Source organism: Ursus maritimus, unplaced genomic scaffold (assembly GCF_017311325.1).
Source record: "Ursus maritimus isolate PB19 unplaced genomic scaffold, ASM1731132v1 scaffold_24, whole genome shotgun sequence".
Taxonomy (NCBI): Eukaryota; Metazoa; Chordata; class Mammalia; order Carnivora; family Ursidae; genus Ursus; species Ursus maritimus.
Genome location: NW_024424897.1, coordinates 38,515,854 through 38,540,700, shown reverse-complemented (window position 1 = coordinate 38,540,700; position 24,847 = coordinate 38,515,854). Strand labels below are relative to the sequence as shown.

The 24,847-nt window shown below is 51.0% G+C and overlaps 1 protein-coding gene across 2 annotated transcripts in view; it reads right to left on the bottom strand.

Moving 5' to 3' along the window:
• The window catches only part of ASIC2 (acid sensing ion channel subunit 2), a 1,007,421-nt gene that overhangs the window by 61,829 nt on the left and 920,745 nt on the right, over positions 1-24,847 (bottom strand). For both annotated transcript variants that reach the window (XM_008695389.1, XM_040640998.1), the window contains exon 3: positions 4,799-4,926. In XM_008695389.1, the coding sequence (XP_008693611.1) occupies positions 4,799-4,926 (128 nt within the window). The remainder of the gene's footprint in view (positions 1-4,798; positions 4,927-24,847) is intronic.

Sequence of the window (24,847 nt, the reverse complement as noted above, 5' to 3'; positions counted from 1 at the left end):
TGGTCCTTGCTCTCAGGGAGCTCCCCGTCTAAAGTGGGACAAGGGCTGATGGAGGCTAAAGAAATCAGTTCTTAAAAGGCTGATGTAAAGATCAGTGGTGAGCAAGGGGAAGCAGGTCCTGCAAGGAGACTTCTGTATCTCTTAGGAGTGTGACCAAACTGTCCACAAACCCACTTCGTTCTGTGAGTGCTCCAAGGCTGGGGGCAGGTCTTGCTGGTATTCATTTTCGCAGCACAAGAAGTGCTCAGGGAGTATTTGTTGAAGGAGTAAATGAACGTATGGAGTGTTGAATGGAGCTGCTTCTTAGGGGAGGATGGGGCAGAGAAAGTCTTCTTAAAGACCATGATCTTTAAGCAATGTTTGGAAGTATGACTAGGCCTTTGCCAAGCAGGTAAGATAAGGAAGGGATTCTGGGCAGAGGGAACAGTGGGGGCTAATGCACGAAGCAGGCATCGAAGAACACGGAGAGTTTGGCTGATGTCCAATGCACGTTGGTCAACCACAGGGGAAGACGAAGCTGGAGAGAGGGCCGGGGCCAGGTTGAACAGGGTCTCAGAAGCCATTCTTACGGGTTGAGGCTTTACCGATTACGGGAAGTGCTGGAATTTAAGAGTTTTGGGGAGGGTACCCATGTGACCACTCTGTGTGAGCTAAGGCAGGGGCGCTACCGAGGCGCGTGCTCAGAACCTTTCTTCTATTTACCCAGCTCCTGCTTCTCACTAGCAGGAACCCACGTTCTGCCTCCCGGACCTGGGGAGGGGGCTTGTCTCACAGGTCTTTGCCACGACTTATCTAAGCAGCACCCCACGCCGGCTGGCATGAAGGAGGGAGTCAGCAGCTGGCAGAGCAGGGAGTGGGTGCAAAACTGCCATTGGCCAAGCCTCCAGGTGACATCTGTGTAGTTGAGTGACGCAGGCAGGGACTTCAGGCTGTTAATGCTGGAGGCCCTTTGAGGTCATCTAACCCAGCCCTTCCGTTCCATGCACGGGAAACTCGAGGCACAGGGAGGGAAGCAAATTGTCCAGGGTCTCGCGGCACAGTTAGGACTAAACTCCAGGCCTCTGGGCTCCGCGTCTGGTTTCCTCTCCACAGAGAGATCTGGGCTCAAAGCCGAGCCCTGCTGTCCCCCTACTATGCAACCTTAAGCAAGTTACCGAACTGTGCAGTTTTGTCGTCTGGAACGTGGAGATAACATTATTTCCTTTTTGGGGCTGCTGTGGGGGGTTAACAAATAATGCATGTCACGCTCGCTTGATGCCTGGCGGGTGGTGTGTGCTCGGTTAGAAGGGACTGGTACTATTCCTCCCTCCCAGCGTCTGTCTCCGCTCCACTGGGTCATCCCGCTGCTTGTCTCTGGTGGTGGTGGCGGTCCTGGGATCATGCAGGGCTCCTTCTGCAGCTGAGCTAGTCAGAGGAGCATTTCTCAGGCTGTGTGGGAAGGCAGGGGTGTATCTGGGCTTCACTGGGTTTAGGGCAAATACTTATTTTATTTTTCCTTTTTTCTTTTTTTAAAGATTTTATTTATTCATTTGACAGAGAGAGAGTACAAGCAGGGGGAGCGGGAGGAAGAGGGAGAAGCAGGCTCCCTGCTGAGCAGAGAGTCCGATGTGGGGCTCGATCCCAACACCCTGGGATCATGTCCTGAGCCAAAGGCAGACGCTTAATTGACTGAGTCACCCAGGCATCCCCGCAAATACTGATTTTAAAACGGTCATCTTCGGTCTGGGTTACAGCGCAATAGTGTGCTCTTTCGGAGTAAAAAAAATGAAAAGATATTGAAGGTGGTGTGTATATACTTGGCACAGGTGGAGTGATTTTTACCATGCAAAAGGACTTCCCTACTCACGAAGGGATTCATTCATGGTAGGGGTTCTTTAAGTCACCAGTTCCTCTTCTTGTGCTCTCACTCAGGGGTCAATTTCCCGAGTGTGATTCACAGCAACTTTCCAGGAACGGGCCTCCTACTCCCACAGTCTTGTCACCCCTGGCCTTGCAAGATTCCCCTGAGCTTTGAGCTGAAGCAGCCGAATCCCAGAAGGGGAACTCTGTAGCCGCTGCAACTCTCGGATGCACCGTGATTTGATATGCCACCAAGGAAGAAATAGCACTGCTAATTTTAGCTATAAGATGCAATTGATTGAGAACCAAATCCCCATTTCAGAAATGTTAAAATGTGAAAAAAATACACAGTTGACTCTAGCACAAGACAGGTCTGTGCCCTTACATGCGGATTTTTTTGGATAAATATAGTACAAAACGGTAAATGTATTTTCTCTTCCCTATGATTTTCTTAGCATTTTTTTTGCTCTAGCTTACTTGACTTTGGTATGTAACCCACAGAACATACAAAATATGTGTTAATTGACTCTGTTATTGGTAAGGCTCCTGGTCAACAGTAGGCTATTACTAATTCAGTTTCGGGGGGGGGGTCAAAGCTTATAGGCAGATTTTTGACTCTCTGAGGGTCAGTGCCCCTAATGCCCGAGTTGTTCAAAAGCCAACTGTACTTCTTAGAATCACTGAAATGCCGTGTTTGAGAACCAGGGTCAGCTGGATACTAACGGCGGAATGAGAATACACAAATGGGACCAATCCTCAAGTTACACTCGGCTTCCCATTATTTAATTATTGTTTTTTGTTTGTGAAAGGAACCACTAACAAAAGAAACCTGGGTTTCTTTTGTTCACCACCGTAACTCCGCCACATTGTTCATAGTTGGGTTCAGCAAATATTTGCTGAATGAATAAATGAAACAAAGAACCACATTATAAAACATGTGGAAAACCCAGGAAAGAAAATAAACCATTCACAATTCCCCCACTGTGGGTATTTTGGCTTGTTTCCTTCGAGTCTTATTTCCTATGAATATGCTTTTTTATATACATGTAAACATAATTTATTATTAGATTTAGCTCCGGGATGTGTTTTTGTATTTCTCTATTAATATGAATGAAATGATGAGATGAGATGATGCAGAAAGGCTTTGAAGATTTGTAAAATGTTTAAGCAAATATCTTCTTATTAGTTAGAATACTCATAAGCAACACTGCTATGAATGAGGCTGATTTTCTGAGAACACACTTCAAAGCAAACAACAGATTTGTTCTCTGAAGCCTGGAATGGGCTGTCCCCGCATACCGCTCACCGCGGGGAGTCCCTCGGTCTCCTTTTGGAAGGAGAAAGAGACTCAAGGGTTCTTAGAAGTCCTGAGCTCCAGCTTCCCACTCAGGCCAGAAATTTCTTTAGTGTCACTCATGGAGGGTAAGTCCCTGCCTGAGAAAACTCAAGCCTGCCAAAAGAATTTACTATTGGCTCCAGCCAACACCTAAAGACCTGGCATCCGTCCCCTTGTCTTTGTGACCAGATAGGAGCCTAACTCTGACAAGAGCCAGTTAGCACACCCAGGTGGGTTTCTCATGAAGCAATCTCCCCTTCTCATTTTCTGCCATTTTTCACTTCCCTGACTCTGCCCCAGGCCATTCTGCGCCCCTCCCTTCCCCTCACGTTTCCATTAAGATGCCCAGTCACCTCTGTGAAAATGGAAGTTGAGTTCCGTTCGTGCTGAACCCTTGTCCCTACTGCAACGGCATGTTTTCGATTAAAATCTGTCCTTGTCACTTTAACGAGCGTCTGGCTTTGCTTACCGTTGGCAGCACTCACAAGCCCATCAGGCCAGTGGGTTCTGGGCTCACCAGGGCTGCCCGTCCGTCTGCATGCCTGGACTTGTTAGTCTATGTTCGCACCCTTTCCGACTCAGATCCTCAGCCTTGAGCTTGGCAGCCTGTCGTCTGCTTCGTGCCCTCCTTCTCTATCCTTAAGGATGAGGTTTTCTGGTTGACCACTTGGTTCCCACCTGGCACACACTTGCGTGCTCATTTCTGACCTCTCCACCTGCCTCAGCCTCTGGGGCCCATGGAGGCCAGCCAGACTCCCAGCCCCCTCCCCCTCACTGTTCTCCCCGATTCTCCCTTTCTCACCCCTAGACCTCGTGCTCCCACCACTCACAGACCTCGCTCTTTGCCTTGGCCTTGCAGGGCAGGTTGTCTTGGATGATCTGGTTTAGGGCTCAGAGTCTCTCCGGTGTTTATTTCAGGCAAACCAGGAGGTAAGAGAAAGAAAGTGTCCCTGTGTCTGTCTGCAGTCCTGCTTTGAGACCTCCTCCCTACTGAGAATTTTCCAAGTTCTCCCTTCTGAGATGTGAAACCCACGTCAGACATGAGACTCTCCCTGTCCTCACTCCCCTGACATGCAGAGTTGATGTGGCACTTGTGGCCTGCTGGACAGTCATCTCCCTGGTGCGACGTCAGAGAGAGCAGGCAGGAACCCGTGCAAGAGGCTTCCCTCCACTTACACTCTATGACAAGAATGACACCCCCATCTCTTTTCCTTTTTGTAGGCCATTCAGAGTTGTATCAACATGAGTGATGAAACACATGGCCCTGGTCATGCAGGTTCCCTTAGCTTCCAATGTTTCCCCTCCCCCTGAAGAGATCTCCACCCCCCCAAGAAGGTTCTGGAAAAAACCCTCACCCAATTCAATGAAAAAGAAAGTAAGCTGGGTTTCTCTCACACCCAATTTTAAGAACCGACAGGTGGTACGTGGTAGTTGGGTTACAGAGTCTAGCTGATATCTTTCTCCAATTTCTACGTGAGCCCCTGTCCCGAGACCAGCCCTGCTCAGGCCTCTTGAGTGGACTCCGAGCCTTCCAGAAGTGGGAGTCCCATTTCTCCTCCTCATGCCTCTGCAGGTGGCCGGCGTAGGCCCAGGACCACTGGTCCAGGGAGCCCAGAAACTTACCCTCTGCTCCTGGGTGGCCACGAAAGTCTGGAACCCTGGAGCCACCCCAAAGCCCAGTTCTTGGATGAAAGGCGGCTCAGACTGACTGTGAATCTGCACTTTCACTCCTGCTTCAAATGTCGTTTCCTCTGAAAGGACAAAGACAGACAGAGCCATGGGTCAGTGACAGCGGATGCTCACGGACTCCTGGGATTGAGAAGCTCAAGGGGACAGTAGAAAGGCCACGTGGTGGGCAGCATCACGGCCTGCAAAGGTGTCCACATCCTCATCCCTGGAAACTATGAAGATGTCACTTTGCACAGCAGAAGGGACACTGCAGGTGGGATTAAATTAGGGACCTGGAGATGGGGAGGTTATCCTGGATTATCCGCACAGCCCGATGTCATCACAAGGGTCCTTGTGGGAGGGAGCCAGGAGGGTCAGAGTCAGAGAGAGAATGGAAGAAAGCTTTGCTGCTGGCTTTGGACATGGAAGCAGGAGCCACCAGCCGGGGGATGCAGGCAGCTGCTAGTCACTGGGCAAGGCAGGGGGGATGGATTTTCCCTGTGGATCCCCCACAAGGAAGGCAGCCCTGCCAACACCCAGATTTTAGCCCCGTGAGACCGGCTTTTGGACTTTGGGCGTCCAGAACTAAAACAGAATAAATCTGTGTTGTTTGAAGCCAGTAAGGCTGTGGCATCTATTACGGTAGCTGTCAGAAGCTAATCCAGGCCAGTTAAGCCAACTCTTTGCTTCGGTCTCCAACACTATAAAACGGGATTAGGAAGTGAGTCAAGCACCTTTATTTCATTCACTAGTTTCTTTACTGGGCCATGAGCTGAAGGCGGGGGGATTAGGAGGGGGTATGGATGGTGACACAGCAGTAGAAATGAAAATAGAGGACTTGCTTGTGTGCTGGAGCTGCAGGAGATGGGCAACCAGAAGAGAAGCTTCTGCCTGTCTTTCATGTGGCAAGAGAAATGGCCCTTGGCAGTGCGAGGTGGCAGGAGTGGTGGAAGGTGATGGGATGGCGGAGCCTGGCTCATCCTAAAGGGTCACAATTGGTGGAGAATGCACCTTTGGGATATGTGAGCCTTTCCCAGGTCTCCTCTGTCGTACTCCTTCCAAAAGGCCTGCAGAGGGAGCTTTCCAGCAGGCAAAAATGCACAGCTCTCTCCCGTGCTGATAAGGAGCCCAGCCTTCCTAACCTGCCACCCCCACCCCCTTTTCCAGCCTTGCTCAGGACAGTCTCCTGCTTCATGGCGCCAGGTGGTCCAACCCTCCTGGGCTGCCCAGACTGGTTGGTACTGGTTTCTGCTCTGCATGGCTGCACAGGCATTTCCTTCTGCCTGGAATGCCTTTCAACCTTGTCCACCTGACCAATCTCCCTACTCGTCACTGAAGATTCAGTCCCCAGCCCCACCCAAAGCAAACCCTTCTCTTGCTCTGTTGCGTTCTTTACATATGCTCGATGAAGCTTCTGCCCTGCCTGGAGTATCCCGAGGCCAAGTTCTGGGCCGTCTCCCTGGATCTCAAAGGTCCTGTGTAGGGCCAGGCCATCTAGCAGGTACACAGGCAATGCTTGCTGAGTGCATAAGGGATTTGTGACTCAAACCTCACTCAGTTATTAACGGACAAGGCCGATCTAGAGTCCATATCGAGGAGTGTTCTCAAAGAAGGGAATGGGGAGACGATGGGTAAATGTAGGAAAGGGGGAAGATGGATTAGTGGGGGAGAAATGGAGGTTGAAGCCAGGGAGGGAGGGAGGTGTTAGCCCTGGGACCATAGCCTGGGGACGAACACTGCGAGGAAGGAAGGGCTGGGGGCCAGGCACGGGAATGGGCACGACCTACAGACAGCTTGGCAGCCAGTGACGGAGGCAGGGGAAGGGGGTTGGCGCTGGGTGAGAATTCCAAGGTAGGGGTACACGGACAGAAGGGCTTAGCAGGCACACAAGACTTAGCAGGAAGGGTAGGCAGGGGTTCTGGAGTCCAGACTTGGAGCCCAGGGGCTGACGTGGGGTTCAGGCAGAAGAGACCCTCAGCCAGGAATCCTGTGTTCGAGGAACGGAGAGCATCCCAGGCAATCCACAAACACTCCCCCTTCCCTCCAGTGGTCAAGTGTTCTGCTATTTCTTTAGCCAGATTGTCCATGCAGACGGTTGCCTGAATGTCCCAGGATGTCCGTGGTTTAGGGCCCGTCTCTCCCGTGGATGGTGAACGCCACAGAGACGTGAGCGCCCCTTATTCCTTCCCATGCCCATCAGGGAAGGGGACTGCGGGAGATGGAGGATGGGTGGGAGGGGGAGGGGTGAGTCTGCCCAGGGGAGAGGTTGAGGAGAGGTCAGAAGTCTGAAGAACAAGCTCGGATGGGGAAGGAGCGAAAGTGGCGTGATGCTGGGATCACGGGGATGCTCGTGCTTGGATGAACTGAAGGCACGTTCAGTGAGCTGCAGGGGGTGGGATGGGAGAGATGCCAAAACTTGTTTTCTGGAGTTCTCTGAAGCTGCGTGCCTGCTATATAACTGAGCTTAGGAAGCCTGAGAGCCAGTAAGACCGGCTCAAAGGAGGGGACCCGCGGCTTGCAGGGAGAAATGGAAAGTGAAGCCTTTCTGTCAGAAATGCTTCGAGTAATGGGCAAAGCGGACAGGCCAGGCATGCCTGCCCTGTGAGAGCCGCCTGAAGCCAGTCAGACTGGGCTGGGATTTGGAAGGGGAGTTCATTCCAGAAGCAGCAGGGGCTGGAGCAGAGTACCTTTCTAAATAATCTCATAACATTACAAATAGCCAGCGACCGGATAGGCACAGAAGAGAGAGATGGATAAGGTTTCCACTCTCTTCAGAGAACTTTCTGCCAAAATGGAATATTCTAGAATCTTTGCTATCCAACATAGGAGCCACTAGCCACACGAAGTGTGACAAGTGCAACCAGGAACTGAGATTCTAATTAACTAATTAACTCCTCCCCCCACCTTTACCGAGGTGTAACTGACAAGTTGTGAGATACAGTATACGATGTGATGATCTGATATACGTACACTTCTGGAAGGATCTCCCCATCAGATTAATTAATATATCTATCACCTCACATACTTAGCTTTTTTTTTTGCTTGCCTTATTTTTAATTGAATTTAAATTTAATTAATTAACTTTAATTTAAATTGCCACATGTGGCTAGTGACAACGTCAGTGGGCAGTGCCGCTGGAGAACTTTAGCGGTGCGCAGACCCCAGGTGTCTCAGAGCATCAGGGACGGCAAGGAAGCCACCCCCCTGCTTTCCTAAGCAGGTGCCCCTGGGGGGTCTCCGGCCTGGAGGCCTTGGGTGATTTGGGTGGGGCTCTGGTCAAGCAGGGCTGTGCGTCTTCACGGCCATCGTCCGAGACCCTCTCTGGCCATGCTTCCTCCATAGCACCATTTATTCTCACATCTCCACATAGTTTGTTTCTCTTCCTTCATGGAACTGGCCTCGGCTGCCCTCTGTGGGGCATTCTCCAGTCTAATAGTGAACAGCCCCCTTCCAGTCTCTGCCCCGTACCCACCCGCAGTTTCTTGCACTTCCTGGACACGGACTCTCTCGGTGCAATGATGAAGACCCAATTTAAGAGCTGAAGTCATCCAACATAGGCTGCTTGAGCCCAAGACTCAGATCAGGTACCTCAGAGGTTCTCAAACTGGAATGCACATTGAAATCACGTAGGGAGCTCTGGGTGACGATTCTGGGGACCCACCCCTAGATCCGGTCACTCTGGGCTGGAGCCCAGGCATCTGCATTCCCAGAGATTTGGCTATACATTATCTGAGGTCAAACACATTTGGGCAAGTAGCAATCTAGTTCAGAGAGTGGAATTGACTTGCCCAAGGTCACACAGCAAGTCAAGGGTAGAACAGGGGCTGGAAGTCAGGTCCCCTGACTTCCAATTCATTCCCTGCCCTTTGGCAGCTGTGAGTCTGCCCGGGGTCTGGTTGGACACAGGGAAATGCCAGCACGGCACGCTGCCTGTCCACGTGGCAGGAGTCGGGGTGGGGTGGGGTGGGGGCTCTCCGGCGGGGATGCAGGCTGCACATATCACCACGGCAGCAGCATCTGTAATGATAAGAGTGACTGGGACCACCCACACAATTTTTGGGTCCCAGCGCAAAATGAAAACCTGGGGCCCCTTCTTAAAAAATTATTATGAATTTCAAGACAGCCCCAGCAGAGCCTCAAACCAAGAGTGTGGCCCTTCGGAGCACGGGGACCTGTGCACGGGCCGCGCATCGAAGGAGCCAGCCCCGACAAGAACCCAGACTGACGTGGGCAGAATTCTTCACAGCCTCGTAGTCCCCTCACCGCCAAAGGATTCGACACGGAGCCGCTTCACGGTGCGGCCCCAAGTGCAGTGAAGGATTTGTTTACATATCATGAACACCAGGATTCAAAGCCCCCGAGAGAGAGAGCACGCGAGAGAGCACAGAGAAAGGGAAAGTTACCCCACACGCGGCGTTAGGAGCCCTTGTTAATTAGGACCAAACATGAAAGATCATGTTGGATCAGGAGGAAGGTGGTAAGGCGCGTCCAGACTGCAGAAGCCTGGAAACCGCAGCCCTTTTGAGGAGCACGACCACGGCCGGCTCAAGGTGAGGTCTACCTGTAGAGGGTTTTCTGGGTGCGCAGAAAGGATTTGGGACCCCTGCGGGAGGAGACGGGGGAGCCATGGGCGGAATGCATAATGGGGCCCGGAAAGTACATCGCAATAAAAGAAGCTTAAATCTTTAATCTTTGCAAATTACAGGAAACATGCTGAGGAAATAAACACGAGGGAAGTAGGAAGGGAAGATTTTCTGAAAAGCCGGAGGAATTTTCTAAGCTAAGGCAGGGATGTGTTGATACAGAGCAATCTGTGTTGGCTGAAGCCGACTTTATAACAGTGGCTAGGCTACTAGCTGCAGGGGAGAGGGTGGGAGAGGGGCCAGCCACATAGGGGGGGTGGTCTCAGTGCAGGGTAGCCTCCACTGGCCAGTCCTCTGCACTCTGCTCTCTGCCCTGGGAGCTGCACCTGTAGAGACCGTCCTGATGGGCTCCCTTGCCCTCTGGCTTCTGGCTGGGTTCAGCCAGTGGTCCGCAGGAAACTGGAGGAGAGAGGAGTCAGTCTGGGATATTCAGTCTCTTAGTTCTATTTGCTGGGTCACTGCGGGTTAGCTGCACAGCACCCTGGAAAGCCACAGCTTGGGGCTGGGGGGCTAAGGGGAGCTCTCTGTATTGCTCTCTGGGTTCTGAGGCCAGCTCTTTTCCCCTTTCCCTAGGCATTATCCTGGCTGTCCTGCTGCCAGGCTCGGGACAATGCACCGCCCTCATTGCCCTCCCCAAGCCTTGCCCACACCTTTGTCAACAGACCTTCATTCGTCTTTCCTTGTATCACCCAGTCTGCGGGTGCTGTTCATTGCCTTGCTCGGGTCCTCCTTGGTCCAGCCCCCAGAGGGCATCTAGTACCGAAGCTCTGACAGACAACTAGAGGCCCCTATGCGGCACCACACATGGAAGGACAGCCGTTGTGTCTGAGCACGCTTGGCAGGAGACTTCACTGACGGGGCGGTCCATGGTTTTCAAAGTTCATCCTTATATTGAGCCGAACACTGCCTGTTTACAGATATCCCCTGCTCCCAACTCCAACCCTTTTCCCACTTGACCCCCCCTTCAAGGATCTGAAGGTACATACCATAACTGTAACCAGAGTTTCTTGTTGCCATGCTAACCTTGCCCAGTGGCCCTGACCCCAGTGTGTCTCATTTCTGGAAGCTTTGCTAGTGGGGGTATGTTCAGGGAGGTGCTTTGGCCTGGAGAGGCTTCTGTGCAGAGGGGCTCAGGACCCTCTCCCCATCTCCCACAGGACAGCCAATAGCCCTTCGTGGTGTATGGACATCCTGGGGACACTGCGTGGGGCCCCGGTGAGCAGAGTTCACACCCAGGGTAGAGAACCCTTTTCCCCAGGGAGTGAGCTGGGCATTCTAAGAGAGGTGGAAACAGGCCCTTCTACCTGGTGGGTCAGAACTAGACAGAGCCTAGGACAGTTGGTGAAAGGCTTGGAGCTCTGGGGTCAGGCAGGGTAAGGTCAAGTCCAGCTCTGGGACCTTTGGCAAGTTATTTAATCTCTTGGAGCCTCATTTTTCTGCAAAAGTTGCAGAATGGGTTTGGACGTAATAATGGATCTGTCTTCATAGGACTATTGCCATTGCACAGAAAGCCCTTAGCACAGAGTCTGGTGATTAAGAAAAGCTCACTAACTTGTAGTGCTATCGTCATCATTATTCAGCGTTTCTGGCTTTCTACAAAACCCAGCTGGATCAGCGGCTCTTTCCCACTCCTCCTTCCTCCGGGACTCCCTGCCCCTAGACTGGCCCTTCTCCTCCCCTTCCATCTGGTTGACCCCTACCCAGCTTCTCTGTCCTCACCTCCTGGAAGCCTTCCTCCATTGGATGTCCCAATGTCTGGTACTTACCTTTTTCACTTAACTCTCTCTCTCTACTAAGACTGGGAGACGCTTGGTGACAGAGTCAATGTTTTATTTATGCATCTATGCATAATGCTCGGCACATAGTAGGGGTCAGACACTCTTGTCGAGGGGAACAAATAGCACAGCTGATCTCTGAGACTCACAGAGTCCCAGCCTCTCATTTTACAGCAGAGACACAGAGATGCCAAGAGGGTGGCACATTTGTCTGGGTCTCATAGGCGAGTTTTTGGCCAAGCTGGGTCCACACGAGGCCTGCCCAGCCAGCTCAGGACCCTCGGTCACAGTCTCAAGGCAGCAGGTGGCGATTCAGAGACTGGCGGGCAGCTGTGTAGGGACTTAAGCTGGGGGGGCGCAGCAGAGACTGCCCGTGACACCCCCCTGAAGGGACCCAGCTGGTGTTACCGTCTTGTGTGGCTGCTATCTGCCTGGCTCCTGTGGCCCACGACATCACAGTGGGGGTGAGACTCAGCCTTTGGGCCTCGCTGCTCCCCGTGATCAGGGAGAGAGGCCCCGAGTGTCCAGATCCATGTTTCTGCCAGGTAGGGGAGGGGCCCAGCCTGTCTGTCTGTCTGCCTGCCACCCCTCGACCCCCTGCACCTGGCCCCCCACTGGCTTCTCCAGCTCTACCATTGCTAACTAGATTCTGGGGCTTGGCCCTGCAATTCCCTGGGGACTGAAGCGTGTGTGTGTGTGTGTGTGTGTGTGTGTGTGTGTGTGTGTGTGAGACAGAGAGAGAGACAGAGGTAGGATGGTGAGAGAGAAACTCTGAAATCGCTCTCATCTCCTCTTACTTCCCTGAAACGTCTCCTGAGCGTGCTGCTGTTCACAGAAACAAAGAAAGACCCGGCCTTTCTGCGGGCCCCGGGCGCTCGCCACCGTTCCACGTTCATCCCCTCCTTCACTGGGCCATACGTACCGAGAGTCTAGCGTGGACACGTGCCATGGCCAAGGACTGGGGGCCCAGCAAGGAACGGAGCAGGGCCTGCGTCCTCATGGAGCTCCCATTCGGGGTGGGGCAGACCACAACCAGGGACACATGCAGCAGCGGGCCAGCCGTGCCAAGTGCTGGGGGAGAAGCCGGGGTGAGGACAGTGAGAGCGCGGGCAGGGCAGCTGTGACTCTCCCAGAGGGAGACTTGACGTGACCGTCTTTGGGCAGGGACCTGACTGAAGTGGGAGGGCGGGTCATAGGATGACCCTGGGTGTGTGTTCCGGGCAGAGGGACCAGCAAGTGCAGAAGCCCCGAGACAGGTATGCACTCGGCTTATTCTCAGAGCCACGGCGACAGTCACCCCAAGAGGCAGGCTTATTATAGACACAAAAACAAATGTTTTACAGAGAAGAAAACAAGGGCTCAGAGCGGTCAGCTGGCTGTAGCCACACCAGGCAAACCCAGCATCAAATCCTGGCTGTCTGTCCCCAAGGCTCTGCTCTTTGCCTTCTGACACCTGGCCTCGCTCGGAGAGCGTGCCTTTCCGGTGTCACTGACCACACTCTCCATTGGGTAGTTCCCCTTGGAGAGCCTGCAGGCCTGGCCTCTGAGCCACTCAGCGTTGCATCCCCTACAGCCCGCGGCGAACGACTATACTGGCAGGAGTGTGCTGAGCTTTGGGGCTTTCACAGACTTCACTTCCCGTATCCTCCCAGCCATCCTGAGACAGGTGTCAATATTCCCATTTACAGAAATACAAATAAATATATATAAATATATAAAATTATAATTTTTTTTACATTGTATCTATTTTACAGATAAAGAAACCAAAGTCCAAATAAAGGAAAGGACAGGCCCAGGGTCTGTGATTCATGGCTGCATAGAATTTTGGAGCTAGGAGAGTCCTTGACACTGCTTGAATCCAACTAACTTCTCATCTTGCAGGTGAGAAAATTGAGACCCACAGGAAAGAGCGTGGCCAATGGCCACGTGGCAAGTGGTGGCGTGGCAGAGCCCAGGAACCGGGTATCTTGACTCCCCCGCCTCCTCTGCCCTTTGTCAGTTGGCTAGAGGAAGCACTGGTCTCAAGTGACAAGCCGATGAGGGTTCAAGCTGTACAGGGTGGAGGGAGAGAAGCATGTAATTGACATTGGGTTCAGCAGCTTGTGTTCTCTCCTCTCAGAGTTCAGGGGAAAGCTCACGTGTGGGACAGTGACAATGACAGGGATGACGACCTAGCCCTAGCCCTTGAGAACTCTGGTGGAAAGGGTCTGCCACGCACCGTTTGGGTGGTCCACTACAGGCGCCATCTTGGTTCCTGCTTCTCTTCTGGCATGCCCAGAGGAATCCTGGGAGGCCAAGGTTGGGCCCTGAAAAGGGGAGTGGGGAACAGTCCCCAGAAAAGTGTGGGCTCTGAAATCATGGAGCCCTGGGTCTGACTGCCAGCCCCACCACTTAATAACTGTGTGACCTCAGGCAAATTATATCACCTCTCTGAGTCTTAGTTTCCTCTTGTTTAAATTAAAGGGGGGGGGGGCTGATCCCTCAGGTGACTTTGAGGCCTGCAAGTCTATGAGCTGGGGATTATGAACACATCTCCTAACCTCACTGCATCTCATTTTAATTTCCTGAAAACTAGATTAAAAACCCCCCAATATGGCTGTTCAGCGCTCGCAAGTCAGAGGAGGCTGAGTTTTCTAAAGACGACACGAAGAATCCCCGAATCGCTGCCTGGCTAACGGTGGGCTGTGTGCGTCTTACGCTCCCTGCCTACCCCTCCCTTGGCAGGCCCAGTTGAGCAGCGAGCCTAGGGGAGCAAATCCGAACCCAGCATGGAGACAGGGACGCGCACACTCCATTGCTCACAGGCGACATTTGGAGGCTAGACCAGCTCTGGAGGAAGAAAAATCAACACTGTGTCCCCAAGCCTGATGGGCTGCAGTTATGTCTGTTCGGAGCAGCGGCATGAGGTAGTGGGCGTCACACCCACAGCTCCTTTTCAAGTGGCCACGACAGCGCGGTGAGGACGGCAAACCTCAGCCCCGTCCCGCAGAGCCTCAAAGTCCCTCTGACATGATTTGGCAAAACCGTTAACCAAGTGTTGCCCAAAGCAACCTTTTTACCCCCCCTTTTCTTTTTCTGTTTTCATTATTCAGAAACACTAGCTCTTGGCGGGAAGAACCAAGGACCAAATCAGAGATACGGATTCAAGTGCTGGTTCCAATACTTCTTAGCCATGAGGTCATGGGAAAGGCACTCAGCCTCTCAGAGACTTGCTTACTTACCACCTGTTAAATGGGTTAATCTGTTAAATGATTAGAAGTGCTCAGTCTACATCGTAAGAGTGTATGACGATCAGAGGAGAGAATGCGGGTGAAGCGTGTTGCGTACTGTAGAGTGATGTGCCCGTGTTGGGGAAGGAGAGGGTTAACGTCGGGTCTTAGTTACGCAACAGAGACGAGTGGCTTCATTTGACACATTCCTGTTAAACAGGATGTTTAATCACAACCACACGTTAGTGAAGGCACCCGCATGGACTTTGGTCTACTCTCGTTACAAAAAGATTTGTTCCAAGGATTCTTTAAATAATGAGTTTCCCTGGTGCATTCAGGCTCAGAGATGATAAACTCCTTCCTGAGAAGGGTGATGAGCCTGGGTGGGCAACCAACATGCAGGAGACACCGCCCTTGGAAAGCCATCAGGAAGAGCCACGGATCCGGAATTGTAGGGGAAGTTGGCGGATGATTGAGATTCTATATATAAAAATTCTGTTTACACACGCTGGTGACGGAAGTTAGGTACAACCAGATGCCAAACAGACCACGTATATAGATTGTGATTTAATTACGGAAGTCAAAGTCATTCAAAATATGACTTTCTGTTATTGAATATATTCTCAATCAGTGGCTATAAAAAGCATGAGAGCGTCCATGCGGGGGGTGACGTCAGAGAAATATCTAGATGTGAAAAAGACATCCTCGTACTTCCAAAGGGTGGGAAAGGTGGTCTGGAGCAGAGCTTCTCCTACGAGAACATGAATCAGCCAGGGATCCTGTTACAATGCAGATTTGGGTTGGGCTCTAGATTCTGCATTTCTGACGAGCTCCGAGGGGACGCTGTTGCTGCTGGTTGGAGGACCACCTTTTGGGGTGTAGGACTCACAGGAGAGCATTGATGTGTTAGCTGAGCACACCAGATCTGGTGGGATCTGGCTTCTGCCCACCTGTCCAGCTCGGGGTCTCAGGCTTAGGGCCAGCTACCCCGGACACCCCGGGCTGTTCTCGGCCTTTGCTCCAGATTCTCCTCCCTCTGTTCGGCCTCTCACCTCCTCACGACTCACACCCTCTCTGACTCCCATCCTCTGCCTGGCTGCCTGGCAGACAGGCCTGGGAAGAGGCCCAAAGATCACCTCCTCTCTGAAGCCTCCCCTGACTTGCCCTTTTCCTCCTTGCCGGAACCCATCACCTGCTCCTTCTATCCTTACCAGTTAGAGCACTTGATGACATTTAATTGTTTACATGCGCCCAGGTTGCAAAAGTCTGGCACCCTGTAGGCACTGTATGTGAGCAATGTTGGATCAAAGCATTTCCATCTCCTACATAAAAGGAACCTCAAGATAGTCCCTAGACTGTGACCTCCTTGCAAACCTGGACTGTGCCCTTCATGGGTATCCCTGAGGGTCTGGCCCACCGTAGGTAGTCTTGGCAATTTACTGAATGGGAGGACACGAGCTCCGAGGTGGGTCTGCTTTGTCTGGATATGGCCCTCAGACCACTGCCTGCCAGGCTGCGACGTCTCACTAGAGCACGCGTAGTTTCCGCACAGCACTTAGCGTGCGCACGGGGCAGTTCTTCTCAGAACGATGAAAGTCCGTTTTCTGGCTGCTTCATGGATGCTTGTCTCCAATGGTGCTTCTGACTTGCAGCGTCCTTTCTCCCGATTCCTTGGCACCTGCCGAGCCTCCCCCCTCCCATCCAGCGCAAAGGCCCACTCTGAGAGTGAGCCCGGAACCCCAGCTGGTTGCCGCACGTCCCTGGGTTCCCGACTCTCAGGATTCGGGCTGGAGCCTGCGCCTCTCCTTCCGGGAAGGTCCTCGGCACCAGGCACCGTGACAAGAGCGCTTCCTGGGAGCAGAGATGTCAGAGAAACCATAGCAACCATCTGCTTCCACTCTTGCTACGTCCCGTTTGTGATGGAAGATAGAAATTGTGCTACTCATGATCGCCGCTCAGGCCTTCCAGCTATGCAGAGAAGTTCGGATCATTTTAAATTTAATTTTAATTTTTATCGAAGCAATATATGTACATAATTTAAGAAGCGAAATGATACCGCAAGGCTTTTAATGAAAAACAGCAGAGTTGGGCTCCACCTCTCCCCGAGCCTCGATTTTCAGAGACAGCTACTTTCAACCGTGTGAGCTGTTTCTTCTCGTATACACTTCCATATTTCCATGGACATCAATTGCTCGAAAGATATTTCTTGGTTTTAAAAAATTACAGGTATTATCCACCAAGTTCCTCCCATGGGAGATGATGAGGCTATAGACTTTCTCCACGAGGTGGCCTCTCCATTTCTTTTCCTTCCATCCTCCTGTAGACTTACACGCTATTTTGGTTAAGCCAGTCTGCAGCTTTTACTGAATTAGGTATAAATATTGCCCCCACCCCAGCCTTGTCGTATCTAATGATTTCCATCTTTTTCTTGTGACACTCTTTTGTGTTTCCTGTTTTTTTTTCTTTTTCTTTTTTGGTTTGTTTGGCTTGCCATCTATCACAGAAATGCCAACCTCATAGAAACAGAGGAGAAAAGTGGCTCCTAGGGGGTAAGGGTGGGAGAAATAGACAAAGGTTGGTGAAAGAGCACCAACTTTCAAGACAAGTAAGTTCAGAGGGTGTAACATAAAACACGGTGACTGTAGATGATAACACTGTCTGGTATATTTGAAATCTGCGAAGGGAGTAGAACTTGAATGCTCTCACCAAAAAATATATTTTATATATTAATATATAATGTATATATTAATCATATATTAACATACAAATATAATTTTTATATTAATTATGATTGCATTATTGATAGATATAGATTATTTGACAGAGAGAGAGAGGGCGTGTGCACGAGCAGGGGGAGGGGCAAAGGGAGAGGGAGAGAGAAAATCTCAAGCAGACTCCCAGCTGAGCATGGAGCCCCCACCTGGGGCTCGATCTCATGACCCTGAGATCATGACCCGAGCCAAAACCAAGAGTCGGACCCTTAACTGACTGTGCCACCCAGGCGCCCCTGAAATATATTTGAAACCAAATATTTGTAGCCTGCTGGGTAAAGAATTCTATTTTAGAAAAGAAAGATTTCCCATCCTTCCTCTCTGCCCAGTGTCCTCTGGTTTCAATTGCATCTGCTGAGAAGTCCCAGGTCTTGCTGATTGTAGATCTTTCGTATGTGATTTGTTTTTTCTCTCCAAAAACTCTTAAGGTTTTCTCTTTATCTCTGTTAGCCTGAATTTCTCGAGGATGCGTCTTGGTCTGGTTGTTCTGCCGCTTACTGCGGACATGACTCGGTGAATTCTTTGGTTACGGATAATCACGTGCTTCAGCCAGGAACTCTTCATCTCTTACCTCTCTGCCAACATCCTTTCCTCCATTCTATCTGGTGTGTTATTCTGGAACTCCCGGTAGGAGCGTGTTCGACTTCCTGGATTTACCCTCTCATTTTCACATTTTTTTCTCTCCCATTTTCCATCTGTTTGCCTTTTTGTTTTACTTTTCAGGAGATTTCCTCAGTTCCAACCCTTCTATTTTTTTTTTAATGTAATCATATTTTAATTTCCAGGAGTTAAAAAAACCACAATGTTTCCTTTGCATGTTACTTGTTAATAGCGTCCTATTTTAATAGCTTGTGTTTATGGATACAATATCATCTCTCATCTCTTGAGAATTTTTTTTTTTTTAGATTTTATTTATTTATTCAACAGGATAGAGACAGCCAGTGAGAGAGGGAACACAAGCAGGGGGAGTGGGAGAGGAAGAAGCAGGCTCACAGCGGAAGAGCCTGATGTGGGGCTCGATCCCATAACGCCAGGATCACGCCCTGAGCCGAAGGCAGACGCTTAACCGCTGTGCCACCCAGGCGCCCCTCTTGAGAATTTTTTAAGAGTGGTTTGACGTTTCCTTCAGCTCCCTGCATTCATTTTGTATTTACCAAACACTTACATAGTGCCTCATATTATTCACGCATTTTCTAAGTACTTCATAAATACTAACTCATTTCAGTCTTCCTAACAACCTGACAGAGTAGACAATACTATTATTCTTATTTTAGAGGTGAGGAACTGGGGCTCAGAGAGCTTAAGTAACTTGCCCAAAGTCACACAGCTGGTAAGTTGTGTAGCTGGGATTTGAACCCAGGCTCTGGTCTGGCTCTTGAGCTTGTGCCGTTCATCATTATGTCTATTTCCTCACAGTTCCTTTTTTGTTTGGCTGGTGTGGTTCCTTTCCTGTCAGTGGCTTCCCTCAAAAGCCAGGCGTTTGGCTGTCCACTCATAATTAAGAGGGACTTAAAAGCTGCACAGTCATTCCTGGGGGTGGGAGGACTTACTAAGGGACTTCCCTCTGGCGGGATCTAACCAGGCCGTCGTGTCTGGGGACTCCTGACTGTCGTTCTCTGTGGACCTTTTCTCTTGAGCCTGTCAGTCTCTCCAGAAAGGGATTCCCCCAGACCTCTGGAGGTAGTAAGGTAGATTAGCCTGGCTGGGGCCTCACTCCTCAGTAAGCCGACCTTGACCTCATCTCCCTGTTTTCTGTACGGTACCTCACCCGTGCCTCAGCTCTGTCTGGTTTCCCCACGCCTAGCGCCGGTCCGTTTCATCTCGTCGGGTACTGGGGTGCAGAGAGGTACTTGTCTGGGTATCTGGGAGACTTAACAGCTCCTTTTACAGACTTTGAACTAATTCTCCTAGTTTTCCCTACCTCTTATCCCTATCTTTAGCAGGGTCCGATGCCTCTGATTCCTGACTCTTCCTGGGGGTTCAGTGGTGAGAACCGTGTGGCTTTAGTCGGCTTTTCAGGGCAGACCCTTATCCCTGAGCTTTGCCTGCCACACGCCGAGTCAATGACCACCTGCCTTCCATCTTCCCAAAACTTGCTGACGTTGACTGTTGCCTTCTTTCCCATCCTGTCATTGTGTGTTCGTACTTCAAAAAAAAAAAAAAAATCTGTGATGGCCATTTGGGTGGGGTGTCTGGAGGGAGCCTCCAGAAATACTTCTGTTCAATCTACCATGTTCAACCAGAAATCTGGACTGCCAACCTCCCCAAGACTCCAGAGCTCCGCAGACACACCACGAGCTCCTTTCACCATCCCCAGAGAAGGGACAGAGATGTTTGGAGTTGGTCTCTGGGATGTACACAGCCACGGAACCAACGGACACCATTTATTTCCCCAGGAACATCAGGCGTCCTTCCAATGCTTTTCAAACTGGGTTCCTTGGAGCCCTAGGGTTCCTCAGGGTGGGCCATAGTGAGCATGGGGCAATCACACTGAGGTCCCCATCTCCAGGTGAACCAGAGCAGTTCTACCCTTATCTGTTCTGTAGCTGGAGCTGTGCTAGAGCTTTTGTTCGACACAAGGATGCTGCTATTGAGGAAAAAAAAGGGAAAAATAGAAAAGGAAAAGTTTAACAGACCTATCATTATATGCCATTCTCTCTTCAGAGATGTCACCTGGACCGTTTTTTTTCCCCCTGAGCTATTTTCATGGCAGTGCTTTTACAATCACATTTTGAACATTAAAGGCATGTAGTGAAAGAATTGCTTTTGGGTTCATGCGTGGGTTTTTAGCTTGGTTCAACTACTTAATGAGATGTGTGTTCTTGGGAGGCTCACTCAGCCCTTCTGAGCCCCCGTTTCTTTGTCTTACAGGGGGGATGGCAACATCTTGTTAGGAGGGTGACTGATAGGGTTTGTGGGATAGAAAATTCACAGCCCATAGCAGCCACGCAGGAACGCCAGTTTCTCTCTTGCCCTGACCCCATCAGTGGGCACAGTATTCCCCCCTCAACAAATGTATTAACAAATATTTACTGGCCTGGTGTGCATCAGTGAGCCAGAGGGTCCAGGATCCCTGCCCTCTTGGAGCATATGTTTTAGCGGAAGGTTATTGACAAGAAAAAAATAAGTACGTAAATCCCATGGTGTATTTGAAGGTGACACATCATGGAGAAAAGGAGAAGCAGAGGAGAGAAGGAGGGGTGAGGCGTGGGGTGAGTCATCTGGGTAACCCTCCGTGGGAGGGTGATATCTGAGCAAAGACTTGGTGGAGGTGAGGTGATTGGCCATGCGGGTCTGAGCAGAGAGAATTCTAGGCAGAGGGAGTGGAGAATGCAGAGGCCCTCAAGTAAGAGTGTTCCTGGAGTTTTCAAGGTGTCTCAGGGAAGCCAGGGTGGCCAGAGCCAAGTGAACAAGGGCACAGAGTAGGAGGTGATGAGGCTGACAGTGGATAATAAGGTGCCAGAAATTTACCTCCATTAGAGCATAGGCCCTCAACGTAATTCCTTTGCTCAAAGATATAATATTGGGTTCATTTTTCTTTCTTTTTAAAAATATTTATTTATTTGAGAGAGAGAGAGCATGGGTAGGGCCAAAGGGAGAGGGAGAATCTCAAGCAGACTCCCCACTGAGCATGGAGCCCAAAGCAGGGCTCGATTTCAAGATCCTGAGATCGTGACCTGAGCCAAAATCAAGAGTCGGACGCTTAACTGACTGAGCCACCCAGGCACCCCCCTCAGGTTCATTTTTCTAAATACTAGGATTTGGAGAAATCGAGGCAGATTATATTCAATAAAAAGTGTGTTCTGCATGGTGTGAATGAAGGCTAGAGGGAGAAGAGAAAGGGAGGACACTTATCTGAAGTCTTTCCAACTTTTGACCCTATGTATCTAGAATCTGAGGCCATTTGACAGCTCCCTATACGCCAATTCCAGTTTCTTCAGAGGTGACCCATCCCCAGCCCTTACCCTCAGCCCTACCGCCCCCAGCATGGCCCTTCACGGGACTTTCTCTTGGGAACCCCTTCCCCAGCTGCCATCCACCCAGCTTCCTCAGGGCTCTTCAGTCCTTCTATAACCTCGCTCCCCCGGTCACTGCTTATTGGTCCAGGTGTGGGCACCCAACTGACCCATGGGCCAATGATTTCCTTCCCTGGTTATTATTATTATTTTTTAATAGGAGACCTGGGAGAGTCTCAGAATAGTCTCTTGCTGGTGATAGGATGTGTAGAACAGAAAACTATTGGCAGTCACGTGTGGAAAAATATATATGTGTGGAAAAGTCCTGTCTGTAGTGAGAGAGAATAAAGCAACTCAGAGAGGTGAGGTGAGAGAAGCAGGGACCCCAGGGGGCCCCAGCCCTTGGTTCCAGTTGTTTCTGACACTGCACCCTCGCTCGCCCGCTGTTTGGTTGTTGAAGCTTGCCTTGGATTCCGGGGGCAATACAATTCCTTTTATGGCTCAACTTGTTTGAATTTGGTTTCTCTCATGTGCAACCTAGATAACCCACTGCCTATTTCTTTTATCTTTTGAAGTTACTCAGAGGCATCTACACAGAGTTTCATTTTTAACAACCTCCCACCTGCCTTCAATTTAATTTCCTTTAGAAAACACTGGCCATGAAATCTGCACTTCTACGGTCTAGGACGGGTTTTCTGTCCTCGTTCTATTTTGTGAGCTCCTCCGTGAGAAAGGTTTCCGTGGCCAAAGGCATTTGGGAAATAAATGCTGCATGCGATATTCCTACTCGGATAGTCGTGATGTAGCATATTCAAGAATTCCTGCAATCCGTAAATGTGTTGCACTTTGTCTAAGCAGGGGTCCCAGATCCTTGTTATTCCTGGAGCATGTAATATCCCCAGTCCTGACATTCCGACATACTGTCGAGGTCCATAGGGGATGGAGCCTGCCTTCTTTAAAATGGCATAGTTCTGGGGTGTCCTGCATAAGGAGGTTTGGCCAAGAGGGCTTCCTGGTGTGGGGCATTGTCAGCCTGGGGGGAAGGACACTTGATAATTTTCATAGTCGTCTGTCTTCGCTAAGCGTGAGCCCGTGGGGCTGGGGCTCCATTCAAAGGGGGTACTTTTTTCAAATTCACTCAGGCATCAAAGGTCCTTCCTGTCTGCCAGAATTACACCCAGAGGAGTGGTTCCCTCACTGCTTCCTTTAATTTCTGAGCAATGAAGCTGTCCGTGAGGCAAGGCCAAAGTGTATCAGAGGCTCTGTGTTGAGCAGAATGAGATTTCCAGAGGTTGAGTTACTTCAGGATCCCTGTTCCAGGGTTGGGATATTTAGGACACGCTCTGGCTCTGGGACAGTTTGACGATCCCCCCCATGCTCATCATTATCACCCCTCCACTGTCTGCAGTTTGCAGAGAGCTCTCGCGTGCTTCCTTCAGCCATCCTGAAAAGTCGATGGGTTTGTTTGTGTGGTTGACCTCTGTTACACGGGAGGACATGGAGGCCCATTCACGAGTCCTCATCACACAGCTAGTCAAGGAAGAGCTGGGGATTTCATCTTGGGTCTGACTCTATAATGGCGCTTTCCTGTCCTATTACACTGCCTGCCATCAAGCTGTCTGTGGCTACTCCCTCAACCGCCATATTTCGATTCCTCTCTTCTCCATCATCACCCAGATATCTCTGACAAAGACTTGGGAATTGAGAGGAGAGGGGAATGCCAAGGAAGCAAGATGGCGTCTGTGGGGCCACAGGGCTTGCAGGTCCAGAAGGCAACCTCCCTCTTGAGGACCATGGCAGGACTCGGCCTGAAGGTGCCCACAGTCCTTTGGAGCAAAGAGCAAGCAGCAAGATGTGGCCATGTTTCCTCAGGTGACCTCAGGGACAAGCAACCCTTACCTGTCAGAGTCCACCCTTCATCCTACACACCTCACTCCTACCCACGTGATCACGTGCGTACACCACACTCCCCACCAGCCCATGAAACAAGAGGTTTTGAGGCTACCAGGGTGTCCAAAAGGTGCTCATTGCTCAGTGACTTCTCAGCCTAAGAAAAGGTACAGTCAAGGAAGCCTGGATGTGAGGGTTCAGGCCATCAGGCTGGGCAGCCTGGGTGAAGTCCCCTAACCTCAGCCTCCTTCCCTGCTTAAGTGGGGCTAAAGAGCCCTCTCTACCACTCATGGCTTTGGTGAGGGGAAGGCCAGGACTGAAGAATGTGGGAGGTGGCCGCAGAGGCAAACATCCAGGAAGCCGACAAAAGCAGTCTCAACTGTGCTCCCCGGTGTAGTAACCACTAGCCCCCCGTGGCCATTTAAATTAATCGAAATGACATGATATTAAAGACTCCGTTCTTCCGTCCCATGAGCCACATTTCAAATGCTCCGTTGTGGCTACCGTATCGGACAGTGCAGCTAGAGAGCATTCCCTCCATGTCTGCAGAAAGTTCTACGGGACAGCACCGAGCAGTCTCCCCTCTGACTGGTTTCTTGTGGCCCCTGCCCTTGCTCTTACCCCTTCCTTCTTCATGCAGACTCCCTCCCCAGCCACCCAACCCCAGAGACCATGGTTGGAGTGAGGAGGGCTGGGGAGCATAAGGGATAAGCTCAAGCTGCCAGCAGGAGTGAGGCTGTCCTCTTCTGCGGGCCAGTTTGGCTGCCTACTGAGACGATAAGCTCCTGAAAGGCAGGGTCTCTGTCTGGTGTCTTCTGCCTCCCTGACCATGCCCTGCACAGTGTTAGGCACATAGGTCTTTGAGCACGATCATGGTCCACTGGGGCTAACTGGGGTTCCAGAAGCTTGGGTCAGTACAGCCCTGGCTTGGCCATGGCTTTCCTGCGTGATGTCTAGAAGGTCACCCCGCCAGGCCGCAGTTCTCCCTCCACCAAGGAGCAAGGGGATGGGCTGGAAGAGATGATCTCAGAGCTTTCCTGCTCTATCCATCCACAGCATCAGGAGGCAGATGCAGATTCCCTGGGCCAGGCCCTGTGGTTGGAGCCCATTCTATCAGCGGCCAGTGCTCAGACCCAAGGCCAGACCCCACAGGGAGCTGTGCTGTGTGAAGATGTGTGTGATGGGGTGCCTGGCATTGTGTGAGTGTGTGTGTGTGTGTGTGTGTGTGTGAGTGTGCGTGTTCATATGTGGACGTATACATTTGCTAGCTCCCACATCAAGGTAACAACATTACCACGCAAACGCATAACTAACCTGTATTTGGGTAATGGGTGTGAGGTCTTCGGGACACATTCTTATTGCCCATTTCTCCCCTTTTCCCCTGGTGATTTGATAAACAAATATGTTCCAGTCTCTGCAAAGCAGAGCCTCTTTTGGGAGACCAAGACCCAGCTCCTAGGACCCAGGGTTGTCTACAGATCCCCATGGTCCCAGGACACAGGCTGAGCTCAGGGATGTTCTGGAAAACCAGGCTCTGCCAGTCAGCTCTCAAGGATGCCAGAGCCTGGCACAAACCCAGACCTTCGTCTGTTTGCTGGAGGGCAGGGGCACCGGATTTAGAAAAGCGGACGGAGCCCACTAAGCATCTCCTCACCTTAATGTCCTCACCGTGGCGCAAAGCCCGCCATAGCACGCACAGCTAATGAACGGTTTGCTCAATGACTAGACTAATAAATGAGTGCATGAGCTAACTCGGGGCC